The 16411-nt window shown below is 37.4% G+C and overlaps 1 protein-coding gene across 1 annotated transcript in view; it reads right to left on the bottom strand.

The window, feature by feature from the left end:
* Nucleotides 1-16411, bottom strand: part of SMOC2 (SPARC related modular calcium binding 2) — a 145324-nt gene that overhangs the window by 25110 nt on the left and 103803 nt on the right. Inside the window, exon 9 of the mRNA XM_074168022.1 lies at nucleotides 13793-13875. Within this exon, the coding sequence (XP_074024123.1) occupies nucleotides 13793-13875 (83 nt within the window). The remainder of the gene's footprint in view (nucleotides 1-13792; nucleotides 13876-16411) is intronic.

Raw genomic sequence — 16411 nt, 5'->3', positions numbered from 1 at the left:
AGGAAATCCTTGCTTATCAGTACTTTTCCCAATTATAAAGTTCACAGCACAGAAGGGTCTGTAGTGATGAGTAAGTCATAAAAAAAGCTGATGAATGTTCACTCTCATTCTTATATGAATTCGATTCAAGAACCTTTGCTTTGCATTTAACTGTATTCCAAAGCTAATTTCAATTTGGATCACTACCAGCAAATCTGCATTATGTACTCAAAGAACCCAAAATTCAGATTCGTAAGGACGGATTCTGTAACTCTCCAGCTAGGGAATAGGAATAGTACCCTGGGACTGAAAACTCTGACTTTCAACAGGTTCTGGGTACCTGCATCTCATTTAGCAATCAGAGACTATATAGCATGTAGAATATCAAGGCTTAGGGAACCAACTTAAACCTTCATCCTACAAACACTTATGCCTGGGCTTAACTTTACAACCACGTGTAAAGGTTCCTTTGATTTTAATGGGACTAATCACAAGAAGAATGTGGGTAAGCGTTTACAGGATCAGGGTTCAGCAGGTCATGAATTGTATTTTAGGGACATTTACAATGAATTGACTGTGGATGACTACCAGAGCAAGAGTCTTTATCAGAAGACTTTTCTAGATAGCAAACAAATTCAAGAACTTCACAAGCATGAAGGGCAACATTTTCGAATAAATTATTTCCCAAAATTGTTCATGGATTTTTACCATATGCTAGCATCAGGAATCTATGAACAGTAGCATTCCTGCTGAGCTAAAAAGAAGCAAATTTCTGAATCTTGTGAAGTATTATGAGTCCTTTGAAAGAACTCCCAGATGTTTGTATGGAGTAATTTCTTTTCCTCCTTGTGGATTTTCAGTTGTGGAGGCCTACAAGTTGTATTGAAGGTGAGGAATAACATCATGTATTTGAAAACCATTGAAATAGTCTTGTACACACTGTTATCTTTGTGACAACAATATTTGTTCTACATCTCTTCACTGAGCCCAGAGAAATGTATTCTCTGCTGTCTAAATACCTGATGCAAAAAGAGACCTGGAGGAAAGCCAGCTGGCTTAAGCTCAGCCAGTGTGAAAAGGAGGTGACACATGTTGGCAGACTGAGGCACTTTGAGGAATTGGCAGGAACTTTCACTGCCTCTTCAGTTGATGGCATCTGTCCACCCATTGTCCAAGTGGCTTTGCAATCAGCTAGATTGTAAATTTTCCAGGCATCATCTTGTTATTCTGTGTTTGCACTGTGCCCAGAACCCTGGGATCCAAAACTACATGACTATAAACTATTGTGATACAAACAATTAACTATACTAAGCACAGAGACTTCCCAGCCTCACCTCTGGTCCCAGGTTCTCCACATTAACAGTAACAGGTATGCCGTCCTCTATCTGTGTCTACGTCAACGTTGCAGCACTTCCTTACCAAGACATATCAAGTATAGTCAACCACATCTTTGATCCCACGTGACTAAGGGGCACATGGCCTGGCATTACCTTCGAACCTCAGCTGGAAACTGTGCTTAATAATGATACTTTACTTTCTAAAATAAAACCAACCTCAGCGAGAGCATGCAACACTGATTTTGTCTGTTACACTGGTGAACAATTCCACTGGTCTTCCCCTATAAGACATGCCAGTATCTAGAAAACGTGAGCATCGAATATACTGTCTGATTGTCAGAGACAGTCGCCTTCTCAAAAGTAAGTGAACAGAAACATTAATGCACCAGGCTAAAATCTAAATATTTCTTCAGGAAACTATACCTACTGATGTGAGATCAGAGTATCAGCAGTTTTGACTTTATTTTGTCAATTTTCCTCGACAAGTGAGCTAAACCCATTGCTTGACACTTTCAGCCATTACCGAGCAGCCAAAACTGATGTTATTTCTGTATTATACATTAACTTACTCAAAATATTAGGAAATGGGAAGTCTTGCACTGACTTAATTTTTCACAAGCCCTCACCTCATAACTCTGTCTGGATTTCAAAAAGTCACCATTTGATACAAAACAAAAATCACTAAAGTGGTTCATTATCAGTACAGTATTTTCAAAGTTGCTGGGAACTGAAAATCCCACTGAATTCACTGGGAACTAAGTGCTCATTTTATTTGAAAACTGGAACACTTTTCCAAGTGACTAAATGCGAAGAATAAATGCCTAACCAGTGTTGTTCCCTCTTGAAAATATATCTGCAGATATATATTAATTCAGAAACTAAAATATTTCTTTTTCCCTGTCCACAGATTAAACATGAGAGCTGTTTCTGCCAATAAAGGAAAACTTGTATCCAAGTATGAAAACACAACAAAACAAGATATCAGTTTTGCAGGGAACAGCCTTAAAAATCAATGACATGTTTTTATTCAGTTTATACTCTATCAGATGAAAAAGGAGAAGCCCCATACCACGTGTTTTAGAGGAAATAGTGTCTTATTATGCAACTCCCACTTACTGTCATGATAAGGTTCAGGTGTCATTTTTCATTATGATTACAGCCCTGGCAGACTAAAAGGTTTTTGCCTTTTCCTTTCAGTCTTATGAGTTTTTTCTGCCGTCTTTCAGATTGCGAGATGATAATGATTGCAGGCATTCTGGCAGAAAACACTGAGTTTATTCTACATCAACCTTCCCCACTTCCTGTGTTGTTTTTTCTATTCCTCACCCAAGAACTGCAACCCTGTTGCCTGAAGTTATTATGGGATACCTCTCCCATGTATTCAGTGTACCAGACATTAATTCAGGATTTTTAAATGCATTTCTTAAAGTTTAGTAGCTTTAGGAATACGGCATCAAAGTTTGTTCAGTAAGGGCAAATATTTTAATCCCTTTTAGGTTCCAATGTGATCAAAGTTTCACTCTGCTTATGCTAGGTTTTTATACTGGGCACAGACAATACCTCAGTATCTACAGTCATGTACTTACAAGCAGCTGTTTTAAAAGGGTCTGAGGTATTTTCATTGTAAACTTCAGACTTCTTTTAAAAGACAATCAGTATCCTGGGTTTTTTTTAATACTCACAAATATTTTCCACAGAGCCCTTGCTAAAGGAAGCAAAGCTGTTTAACACACACCATTTTGCACTTTCTTTCACATTTCTTGGTTACACTGATCTCTGCATCAAAACATTTCAAATAAATTCATTTCCTTCTTCATCTTCTTGGTATTAGAAAAAAAGACTAAAAATAAAAGGTGAGTAACTATAACTTTCAGTAGAAAGGAAGATCTCTCAGGTCTCAATTCTAAAGCATCTCTGCTTATCCCCTGAGAGAACTAAATGCTACATGATTTTGAGCAGATCAATACTAACCAACAAGAAATCTCTTGAAGTACAGAGTATTAGTCCATGCACAGAGGCTCAGGGCTTGTCATCAGTAAGCAAGACCGAGCAGTCTACATGAAGTGCTAGTTTAAGGAGAATGAAATTCGAGATTTCATTAGACTAAATTGGTTTCACAGAGACATTAGTCATTCCTCTCCCCCTCCCACTGACCCAATATCCCCAGTGTAGGTAATATTCCAAATACTTGTCTTAAGTGAGACAAGGGAGTATCTGAAAAAATGCCATTTTTCAAACAGATGCTCTCATAACCTATTTGTATTGACAGACTCATTTCCCTGCTAAAAGCACTTCAGAGTGAACACAGCAAGAAAAACTGTTGCTGCACGATCCAATCTCAGCTGAGTACCATCGACCACGGCAGAGACAAAGCCAGGCTTTATCTCATTGCTTGTGGAATACCACAGCTGTTCATTTTCATGGTCTGTTTAGGTAAGGTGGGAATTAGCACCTTAAATGATAGGGAGTTACCACTCATTTAACCTGAGCTATCAAAATATATGCAACTACTGATGTTAGTCATACTTGCTCCCTTTACAGTCTATGGAGACAGGCACTTCCAGAAAAAGATTCAACCTAAATCAGATGCCAGTGGGAAACAGAGACGTAATTCTAGTATAAGGATCTGAATTCATTAAATATTTATATATCAAAATCTCTATTTTACTTTTAGATATTACAAAACTGACCATTTCCTTGAATGGGTAAGAATGAATGCTTTGTGGATTTTTGCCCCCCTCTTTGGTCTGATGACTTCAAGCATGAGATAGATTTTCCTACTCTGCCAAGCATGATTGGACTAGTAATGCACTTGGAGTATCATCCAGGAGGGCTGTGTACTACATCTTGTTACAGGCTAATCTGCCACTGCATTTCAAAGTCTGTCTAAACTTTCACTGTCTTGCAAGACAGCATTTGCTTTTAGGTAGCAAATTTGCTGGTTTGATGATTGTTAATGGGTGGGTTCCTTCATATAAGCAGTTCAGAGATATCCAAGCAAAATTACACCATGTAAAGGAAGAGAACTGATAAATATAAGTACAGATTTATAGAGCAGTTAGAAACTTTTCAGTAAAAGACCCCCAAAAAAATAGCCCTCTCTAAATCAGCTCTATGTGATAATACTCATAATAATGAGATTGTTATCCACGATGCTGTTCTGTTTTTTTTTTAAAGAAAATTAAAAAAAAAGGTGTTTATCCAAAGTTTTTTCATTGCTGGATTTAGAACACCTTATGTGTTAAATTGTGTATGGATTAAAATGTATAAATAAATTGAAGGAAGGAATAAAAATATCTTTCAGAAATTTATTTTTCAGCTCTAATGTTTTATGGCAGAATAGGCTTCACAATTTCTTATTTCTCACTAAGGTGAAAACAAATATTTTAAATGCATATACATATGCATATATTTAATGTAAAAATATACATGTATTTATATGTATATGTATTCACTCCAAAATAATAATTTCCCTAGTAAATAATGGAAGAAAAGGGTTCATCTTTATCAGAATCAATAGCAAAATAATCAAGTGCAGGGGCCAGCATTTGTCTTCATATTTACATCCTCACTGAGTGTAAACCAATACAGCTTCATGAGGGTCAGTGGAATTTTTCTGATGTCCATTTGGACTTAGAATAGGCATTTCTGAGATAAAACATTCTCTAACTTAATAATTTTTTGGCTGAGAAGACAGAGAAACACAACCAGAAACTCATTTGGAGAGTCTCTGTCTCTGCTGGTGCAGAGACAGTGACTGCACAGCTGCTGGGTGACAACCTCCTGGGAAGCCAGCTGGAAATAGGAGAAGCTTCTCCCTTTCTGGGCACATGTCTGCTGGAGGTATTCCACTGCGGGGACTTTCTCAGCTCCCACTGAGAACAGGACCCAATGGCACACAGCAGCACAGCGGGCAAGGCTGCTATACCTAACAAGGGATTTGGCTGGAAAAGGATGACAGCAACAAGTGAGGTGAGAAACAAAATTTATATTCTTTGGCATAGCCTCCAGAATTTTTTTTTAATGCTGAGAAGCAAATGAAGTCAGTGTTTATTACTCCTAATATAGCCCTTTAAAACAAACATAAAATTATAGGTTAATATTAAATAGTGCAATGAATGAAATGCTATTGCTGAGCCAGTAGCATCACCTTCAGTTAGCCAGTTTTTTTCTTTTGCTAGCTGTGACACAGCTGTGTCTTTCACTGGTGCTCTACTAGTAGCTCAAATGTTTTCACAGTAATTCTTTTAAGTTACAGCACCTCAAGTTATGTTCTTGAGCATTTTTGTTTGTTTGTTTCAGATATTAATATTTCCGCTTTAGGTTGGGGGAAGATATTGTTTTGTTAAGAAATTACTACAAATTGAGGTAAAAATAAAGCAATACGAAGAACTGTGGCCAGACCATTAGTAGTTAATGACAGGATGGGTAAATGGAGAGAAGAGAGTGTGCAGGAAATCAATGTCATCTGCAGAGCCTTGAAAACTAACTTACAGGCCTTCCTTCCTCTGGAGCAAAACTGCCCGCTAGAAGACTACAATATAATCATGTCGCCAGACAATAGGGTAGAAATATTGAAGCTACTCAATCCAAAAGCCCAAGCAAATGGTTGTAGGTTAAAGAGACAGAGTCCTCTTTGGAGACCGGCCTGCTCTGAAGCCGTGGTAGCATCTTTAGGATTTACTGCTGCAGACCTCCCTCGCTATACGGAGGTTTCACCAGAAGACCTATGTGGTCATGAGAAGTACTGCCTTAGCCCGACGTCCTCCCCTGGCCGCCACGACTCAGTACTTCACATAAGGTCGCCAGCACAGGGTAATTGCAGCAGACTGAAACATGTGGAAAGAGGCCTTCACCGGGTTGTCACTAACCTGTATGAAGCCTTCAGTATTGCAAAGGCATCCAGCTGCTCAGGGTAGCAGAGGGCTGGAAAGTCAGGCTTCCTCCTGCAGCCTCATACATTAGAGAATATAGCTACTGCTTTGGAAGCGGAAGCAGCCATTCCCCTGCCTCCCCCAGCACTAGAGGGCTGAGGAGGAGCAAGCCTGGCCCTCCAGCATCTCTCTGTTGAGCCTCACCTCTCCCATCCTCCCAGCAGTCCCCCTCCTTCATCCTTGCCACGCAGCTATTCAGTTCTGCCATTGCTGCTGGTTGCACTGACATTTCCTGGTCAGAGTTCAAACACTTAACTACGCTGGTCTGCTCCGTATAGAGACTTTTTGCCAAGTATCTCTTGATAAATAAAGCAGTATAGGGCTCAGGACAATAGTTAGAGGCTGATTCAAAACAGCTAGCACTTTCAAATGGTTGTTTGGCAACTCAGAACTTTAAAATTCAGCAGCAGGGATATTTTAAATATTAGCTCATGCAGCCAAAAAGCTGGTTACATCATTAAAATATACTCCTTTTAAATCACAGCTCAGTGGAGAAAGTTACATGCCAATGGACCTAACAATTTGAAGCTCATGGGAAGGCAGGCATATGTATATAATCTCTATTATGATCAGAAATACTCGATTACTTAATTGATACTTTTAAAAACAAGCAAATTTTTAGTCATTTGAACATTTAAGAACATGTAGTAAGGTAAGATCATTTTCTACTCAGTGCCAGTACTGAGCTCCACAGAGGAAGCAAAGAACTCAGTGAAACTGCAGTAAGAAAGGTTAGGTAGACCAGTGGTGGTACCTCAGCATTTTAGCTAGGAAATAGTCTGGCACCTTATGAAATCTGATGTGAAATTATAATGGATCATACCTCAAAAGGAAAAGCAGTTAAGCCTCTATTATTTTTTTTTTTTAAAGATGCCTTTGAAGTAAGACACTTTATATGATGGTTGTTTGGTTGTGGGTCTTGCATCATTGTGGTTTGAGCGTTTCTGATTATTTCTCTTTAACTTTGGAAAAAGAAGATGAACTGCCAACAACCAAAAGCAAACTGTACTTATCCACACATAATTCACCCATAACTTAAATCATGAGTTTTGCTCCACAAAATATAAATGGTTCAGGGTCAGTGCTGGAATATGCCACCAGAAACACAGTAAATAAAACCATTACAATAGGAAGAAAATTGGGCAGTTAGAATACTTTTGTTACACTTAAGTAGCACCAATGTGAAATAAACAAATAAGTTAAACAGCTCTCATGCATGACTTCAAGGAGAAAATATTAACAGCTTGAATGGCAGGGTTAAACTAAACTTATGAAGATCTATAGGACAAAACAATAGGTGAGAACAGAGTCACTAGTAAACTGTGAAATCAGAAAACAACTGGTAGTTCAACACACCATATTTAAGGAGGAGTTTTAAGGGAATCTTTTTGTTATTAAATAAGTTGATTGACTATACAAGGGACATGCATCAAGACATTTCAATTAAGCAATATTTTAACATATTTAGCTTGATGTAAACTGTAGACCATCACAGTACCAACACAGAGATCAGCAGAGCTTAGGCCCTAGATGGAAAGCACTGGCTTTTGGTCTGGGGTTGCAGGAGGAGAGGGAAGTGGTCTATACTCTTGTCCAAACTGAGAATTCAAAATGTGTCCCACAGAGGCTGAGCAAAGATGTCAGTTTTTCTAATTTCAGTCCTTCTTGTGTCACTAAATGAATCCCAGACATTAAAAATGGAAATCTTTCAGATGTTTATTAACAGTGCTATCAAAAACCCAAAATACTCATCTCTTTGGAGAAATGCTCTAGGATCAAAAACTGTAATGAGAAGCATCTGAAGTGTGGCTTTTCAGAGAGCTGCAGGATTTCCAGGAAGGACAAAAATAAGAGTGAAATATTGATCTTATTTCACCAGTTGAAATCTGCAGTAACTTCAATGCAATTGATGCATTCTACTGGATTCCAGCTGGGTTAATTGAGATCAGCATCTCAGGAAAAGGAAATATTCAGCAGTGAAAAGCTATGTTATTTTGAGAAAACAGAAAAGAGAGATTTCAGGGCTTTTAGTAGGTGGACATACTGAATCTGCACATTCACCCAAGTCAGCAGACTGTATTACTGTTACAGTTTATAAGGCACTGTCACTTCTAAACTACCATTTCCCCTCCCAGATTATCTTTTTTTGAAAGCAAGTCACACAACTATAGGAATCTCAAAAAACATACTGTTATAAAGAAAATGAGAAACTTAAATAGACCAAAATCAATGGTCTGACTTAAAGCCACAAAACTATAGAAACACAGTAAAGTCTGAAAATCCAGCTTGACATTGTGTCCCTCTCTCAAGCTTGTCTGCCTTTTACTTATTTGGATATTTTTTTCTTCACAAAAGATATCGGTACTTCTAATTAAGGAAAGTTGTGTGAGCAAAATCACATTTACCATAATACTTTTCAAATTTTTCCACTTACTTTACAAATTTCAGGTCTTGGTAATGAAAATTATATCACAGGAATAATTCCCAGGTTAAGTTTAAATAGAAAGTCTTAAGCAATATAAAGGATTATCCAAAGGTTATCCAGCCCTCACACACAGTGGAGCCTAAAGCAGAGCCTTCTTGCATTTGATGCATACTTTTTAAATAAGAAAAAGATTTGCCCTTGAGGCAAATTAGATGAGTGGTCTGGCACTGTCTCAATATCCTCTCACGTATTGCTCTCTTACATATCCAAGTCCCTTTCTTCCAGGCTGCTTGGAGCAGAGGTAAGACTAGTGTTATGAACAGGTAGCTTATCCACTGTCTAAGGCACTGGTCTCCAAAGTGGGGTGCATCTACACCGGGGGCGGGGGGGGGGGGGGGCACAAGATAATCAATTGGAGTGAATGAAAAATATATTTTTTGTACTATTAATGAATAAAATAAAAAAAATTAAATTGTGTTTATTTAATCTTCATTTCATCCTTTTTAATTTCTATATTTGGGTATGTTTTACAATGTACTTCATACATTAGTACAATAGTACATCTATATAGTTTATAAATAAATACACATCTATTGAGGGTGCATGCTGAAAAATATTTTACTGACTATTAAAAACCAGCAAATACATATAATGCTTGAAAAGACCTTTACCAATAGACCATGCCTGAAAAAAATACTGTTCCAAGAACTGATATTTCTTCAGCTTGGCTGAATTTGACCTAAAATCATTATTCACGATTTTAGGAAAATGCAGAGGCACTTACACCTCATTCCATCATAGTATAGTTTTAGCTTAACTAGCCTTCATGTTATGTCCTTTTAAATGCTCTTGACCAGCTTCTGTAGAAAACTGATTTTCTGTTTAACACACCAGTTATCCAAAAGTCTGAAATAAACCACTCAAGACTCTTTACAGAATATGTTGGTTCATCATATGTTTTACTGTGTAACACAGAGGAGAATAAAAGGTCAAAATATGAACGTTTGAAAACTCTGACTGTGAGAAAAGTAAAAACCCCTTCTGTTTCCCCAGTATGTGACATTCTCTAGACTCCTTTTTTGGGTTCATTTTCATTATTTTGGAATAACTAGTTTCTGAGAAGGATCAAAACCACAAATAACCTCAGAAAAATGCTTTGGCTTTAAAGAAAGGACTAGAAATTTAATAGGAAGAATTATTATTATATAACTTCCAGCCCAATCTAACAGATACAGGTGGCTTGGATCGTTCTTACAAACATTAGATTAGCCTTCAATTTCAGATGCTTTATATTAAGTTACCCTTAGGATGTGAGGATACATTCTTAGCTCACTTTAAATCAGTGGGAATTTTGCCATAGACTCCAAGGGGCCCTTACTTTCTACAATTTTGCCTTAACAAGATATCACTGTTTGCCAAAAACTGCATCTTGATTTATTTGCAAATTATTGCTAAAAATATTTGGCTTAACATGTAATGGGTTCAAATTTTCAGGTGGTATAAATCAGCGTAACTGCAGAACTATGCCAATTTAATCCACCTGAGGATGTACCAGTGGGTTTTATCCTATTTAAGATCATTCACAGTAGTAAAGTAATTGTTTTAAAATCTTCCTGGTTTTACACGGCAGGCGGTCACAGTGCTTTCACCCAGGGCTCCTGCTTTTTTGTGGGTATAAGCTGCAAGCCATGCAAACCCATCCTTTCAAAAATGTATTATTCCTTGAAAGTAAGTACACACATAACCTACATTTTTTATTCAGTCCTGGCATGACTCAGCAATCAGATGCTGTATTAAATTTAGACAACACAAATGTAAACATGCCTTTGCAACATTGCTTTATAATAGAGAAAATTTGAGTAACAGTGATTTTTTCTACTAAAAAGTTGATTCGTATTAGCCATTTGTGCCATATTACATGCTACTTGTTAACAACTAGTCACACCTGTGCAAGATCCTCTTTCAGCCTCCTTTTTTCAAAAAGCTATCTAAAGTAAACCAAATTAATTTTTACTTGATGTAGTATTTGTAGCATCAGAGAGAAATTTGCCAGCTGAGGACTTGGGCATTTAATAGACCAGTTGAGAGAGAGAAAGAGAAAGCCTTAGGAGAGAGAAAGAAAAATGAAACACCTCAACACAACTGCTACCGTGAAGTAACCTCTTCCCCCTGTTACTTCTATAAGCATGTACTTATCCATGCTGCTGCAGAGTATAAGAGGGAGGTTTTTCTTGTTAACCCATAAATATTTATGAAATGATAGGAAATTTTGGTATTTGCTTTATTTTAAAATAATATAAAGCATTTGGAAGTCAAAGATTAAGCAACATAAGATTTTCATACATAATAATTTATGATTATTATGAACTCACATTGGTTCAGTGATTTTCTGGACTAAAGCTCACATAATGCAAAATACCATAAAGTAGAAAAATAAAATCAAAAGACCATTGCCTAGCTTAATGAAAATTAATTTATCGGGTAGGAGTTTGCAGCATGGAAAGTTCCTGTTAATTGTTTTACTGATAAAGTGTCTTTGGATACATCTTTATTACTGTACTGTATAAAAACACTACAATTTGGATAAAAGACAGATGTGTGAAAGCCTAAAACTCTTCACCTGTCCATCTTCCCTCCAAGATTCCAGCTAGCAAATGCTTCTTCAAAATTTTTAGCAAAAGTGTGACCAGCAAGTGGTATCTTTTTGTGCAAAACTTGTTTCTTCAGCTCTGCTATACTCTCTTCTAAATGCAAGTACTTTTTACACAGAACAAAAATCACAAAATCAAGTAATTATCCAAGTCTGTAACCATTCCAGTGCTGTTTGAAATAAACTGTTGAAGATGGCCAACTTTTGGTTTCTGTGGAGTAAGGATTGTAAAATATCATAGAATAGTTTGGGTTGGAAGGGACCTTTAAAGGTCAGCTAGTCCAAATCCCCTGCAATGAGCAGGGACATCTTCAACTAGATCAAGTTGATCAGAGCCCTGTCCAAACTGACCTTGAATGTTTCCAGGCATGGGACACCTAGCACCTCTCTGGGCAACCTGTTCCAGTGTTTCACCACCCTCACCGTAAAAAATTTCTTCCTTATATCTAGTCTGAATCTACCCTCTTGCAGTTTAAAGCCATTACCCCTTGCCCTATTGCTACAGGCCCTACTAGACAGCCTGTCCCTGTCCTTCTTATAAGCCCCCTCTAAGTATTGAAAGGCCACAAGAAGGTCCAAAATATTTGCCAAATTATCCCTGAAATACCTGCTAACTTCCCTGAAGTTACAACAGCAGTAACTCACTCCAGTAAGCAAGTACTGACTGACGAAGTGATAGATAAACATCAACAGTCTGACTGTCAACAGAGGTGTATTTACCACTAAGTTTCACATATCTGAGGACTTATGTGACACACATGGTTCTTGCTGAACTCTGTCAGCAGCCAAACAGCAAAACTGCAAGTCACACACGCTCCATCCTTTTTTTTTTTTTTGTGAAGGAAGAGAAATGGAGACAATTGTCCATTTTCACAAGCTATGAAATTCATGCTACAAGGTGAATTGTTAGTGTTAATCAGTTTTTCATCTCTTAGTATATATATATATGTTCAGTGTCTTAAGTGATAAGACATAATGTGGAGTGCCCACTCATTTGATCCTGTCTCCCACTATCTTTTTCATAAAGTAATTAAAATCTGCCTAAAAAAACTAACTAGATTTTCTGCCCCACTATTAGTCCTGCTTTAATAGTTGGATATCATTTTACAGCTCCCAGATGAAATTAATTCACGGTAGCTCATACCTAATTTTCTTGAGTCAGAATTGTCACAGAGGAAAACAGTTTCTCTTCATCATGGTCTCAGAGGAACCATATCACCTCCTGAGCTTGTCTTGTTTGTCTAAATGAAGCAACTGCTAGTTTCCTTCTCTTGGAAAGTAGCTGCTTTCCCTGATACATTAGTGATAGCTACCTTCTCCTGTGTAGCCATTTTCCTGGACACAGATGACCAGAATTGAACCATAAAATCCAGAAAAAATAATAGGGCTATCTAAAATGGCCTGAATGTTTCCTTGTCTGCCTTGTCTGTCCTGTTCCTGTTTGTCTGTCCCACCATACCTAGCTAGATATGGTTTTGCACCACACTTGCCATTTTTACAGCCACAGTAATTGGACGGCTTACAATTAATCCTATGATTGACTTCTTTCTATGTAGAAGACAACATATAATTATATATGCTATAATAGCATATCATTCATATTCTTTTTTTTATTACACCTTGGAATTCCATTTGTTTCATGACAAAAGAGTATTAATGCCTGATTCATAAGCATTTCAACACTGTTGGGCATGTTTAGCTCAGAATTACTGTCCAGATGTTTCTCTGGGTGGCTGAACTGAAATATTTTTCATGACAAAAAATCTGCTCACATTATTTGCTTGTTTCTGGTTTTTTACAAGAGCTCACAGAGATTCATAATTCCCTCGTAACGTGCAATATCACTCAACCTGCTACACCTCAAGTTATTCAAACATATTGAAAGGCCATTTCAAAGATGAAGCAAGTCTTCTGACTTCTGTGTAGCTCAACTATCCAGAGGAAAGATCTCTCACACACTTATAAAAAGTGTGAAAAAATGAAAAACATAATAAACACCAAGGTTTGTTCCTACAACAGCGAAAAATAAAATAATTCTGAGGTAAACTGACAAGGGTATTCTTGGAAAAAAGTAAGTAGATGATACAGTTTTTAAACCGATTTGAAGACAGAGGCCAACGTCCCATGAATTTTGCTATAACAATGATTATGAAGTACAGGCCAAGTTATTCTGGACATATTTGCTGACTTCTCTGTAGCAACAACAGCAAGGAATAATTCCAGTAAGTGAATATGACTGCCTTTACACTACTGAGAAAAATGAACCTTACTTTCTCTGTCAACATCCCAAGACCCATATTTACATAAACTGTTCCAAAGTCAAAGACTTCAGTCAGTGTCAAATCAATATAGCAATATCTAAAAGTTACAGTGTTTTGATATAAGGTAAGAAATTGCTTTCTAATTTATTGCAGTAAATAAACAAAACATTGGAATGCATGAAACCAAATTTATCTATTTCACTGACCTTGAAGCTGGCGTCCTTTATACAAATCCTTTGTTTTAGTTGGGTGAGCTCTGGCACCATTATCACACTTAGGTTGTTCATACCTAAAAAACAAACAGGGAGAGAATAAAACCAGCCAAGGTTAATTTGATTTAGAGCTAATTTATTTCCAATTTTGTAGTCTAAATTAAACTTGTACCTTCTTTTATTCAGGGAATAAGTTGCTTTTCATTCAGAAGGGGCAATGCAAATTCATCTGCCTATTTTCCACCTACCTCAAAGAAGCCAGCACGTCCTTATTCTCCTCGGGTTGATACCAAACTAAAAAAAATATTATCTATTCCAAAGCCCATTCTACAGGGAGGGAAATTGTGGAACAAGAGAACTCTGGGAAGTTGTTACAAAGTAATATAATATAAAAAATAATTTTGAAAAAACACCAAAAAAACCGCCAGAAAACGAAACCAAAGTCAGGCTGTTCTCCCACCTACCAAATCAAAAAGCCATAAACACTACAACAAATTCTGACATCTGACACAGTATTCATGTTGGGAAACACCAGAGAAGCAATTTCAAAATCACAGCAAGGCAGGTACTGTAAATAGTTACGACTGCAGCTCTAAAGCCATGTGCTACTGTATCCTCACCAAACAAAAATGTTTGTTTACATAAGAAGGGCTAAGCCTGAACACCTAACATTTTGAACAAGAGTCAAGGGTTTCCAGAAGGAAGGGAATTGGGCTGGAACAGCTTGAAATGGGTTGTGTAAAAGACTGGATCTCCACCTGCTACTTGAATATTCTGGTTCTTCTATGCTTTCTGAGTTTACTTAAAGCCACTTTGTTAGTCCAGCTGGTAACAAGAAACTTTCTGTTATTTGTACTTCCAACAAACATTGACTTACACAACACCACTAGCAATATCTTTCATGCAAGACTGGAGGCATGGGAACATTTGCTGCTGAATCTCTCCTTTTTTCTTATGTCCCACTACCGATGCATGGTGGTTTTTCACTCAGCTTCACTCTCTTTCTGAGAAATTTTACTTTGTCATTCTCCTAAAGTAGCTTGAAGCTCCAGAATTTAGTGTGTAGAATTTCAGAGAAAGCTTCAATTCTCACTTAACACACTTAGTAATATGACTCGTGTCCACATACACGTGTGTGCACATACATAGCTGTTCACTGAATCTAGGTTCTTTCATATTTTATATGACTGCTCATCTTTCTTTGAAATTCTCCTATTCTAAGTTCCCAAAAATGTCGTTTACTAAGTGGCATACTAAATTGTCTAATTAAAATATACTAATCCAAATTTTTTGAACAAAATATTCATTTTTAAAGCATTAAATGGAGACTATGTTCTGGGTCCAGGCCAGACTGCCACTGAGAGCAATACCTAAGTATTCTGATTTTAATTATCAAGCAGAATGAGAAAAAAAAAATATTATTTTTACTTTGAGTGCTAATTTCTTTCCACATCATCTGATGAAACTGCCCACTGGCCCACCAAATTTTGGCTGCTGCAAGAAGGCAGTGTTGTTTCATGGACATGGGAGAGCCACAGGCACTTTTTTTCCCTAAAGAACAGCAGGAATAGAAGCTGCTTTGATAGCATGGGTTGGATTCAGATACCTGATGGATGACCATTTCAATCAGCCAAGAAAAGAGTAAAAGGGAAATCTCTGAGCAATAATCACTAATGCAGTATCTGGCAACCAGCCTGATCCCCAATTAATCTGATACCTGACTCTGCATTCCACTCATCCTCTTCTATTATTGTTGCTGCTCTGTGCCTACACTTTCTTTTTTGGCCTCTACTCTTCTACCCTTTTGGCTTATATTTTTGTTAAATATACATGTTGTTCATCATATACAAACTAAATCTATTATAGCCCAATAGGTGTTAAAATGATGCAATGTGAAAAGTCTACATTTAACTCTTTAAGGTAACAGAAAAAAAGACAAAATGAATCATTAGAAATTTACCATACAGGAACAGCCATGCTAAGAACTGATAAGAAAACCACACTTGCCTCAGTTTTCATGGGGAAAAAGGAGAAAGAGATAGCATGTCAGAATGGGGCACTGTCAGGTTAAAAATAATGTAGTCAAAAGACATCCCAAGTTACTGTTTTGAATTTTAAAGGGGAAAGAATGCCTGGCAGTGAATGTATATCTAGAGTCGGCAAGGGCTTACGAAGACTGCTTTAAACACCTGAGCAGTCTGCTGGGAAGAACTGACATTTACTGAGCTGTACAATGCAGTAGAGGATGGAGGCTTTCACAGGGATTCTACAGTGTGGGCAGCCTCATGAAGCAGATGACTTATGCTCTTTTTTAAGTTTAGGGAATCTTGTGCGAGTGGATTGGGATTTACTTTGCCCATGATCCTCGTTGCTAAAAAGTCGCATGTGAGAACAGACTCATGGGCCTGCTGAGCAAAAAGGCTGAGGGTCACACTGTGATGTCCACAAGGCATTGGGAGCCAGCTGGTGAGGACCATACTGATAGACTTTTTGGGGAACGGTTGTTTTTACCCTTTAAATGCATTACCTCCTTTAAGTCAAATGGATGTTTCCTGTAGGCTTTCATAAACATGAAACAGCTTTATAACATGACTTCACCTATTTCGTGTAAAT

The sequence above is a fragment of the Numenius arquata genome, chromosome 2 (genome assembly GCF_964106895.1).
Source record: "Numenius arquata chromosome 2, bNumArq3.hap1.1, whole genome shotgun sequence".
Classification (NCBI taxonomy): Eukaryota; Metazoa; Chordata; class Aves; order Charadriiformes; family Scolopacidae; genus Numenius; species Numenius arquata.
Note: the sequence above shows the minus strand (reverse complement) of the source record. Positions and strands in the feature narration are given on the sequence as shown.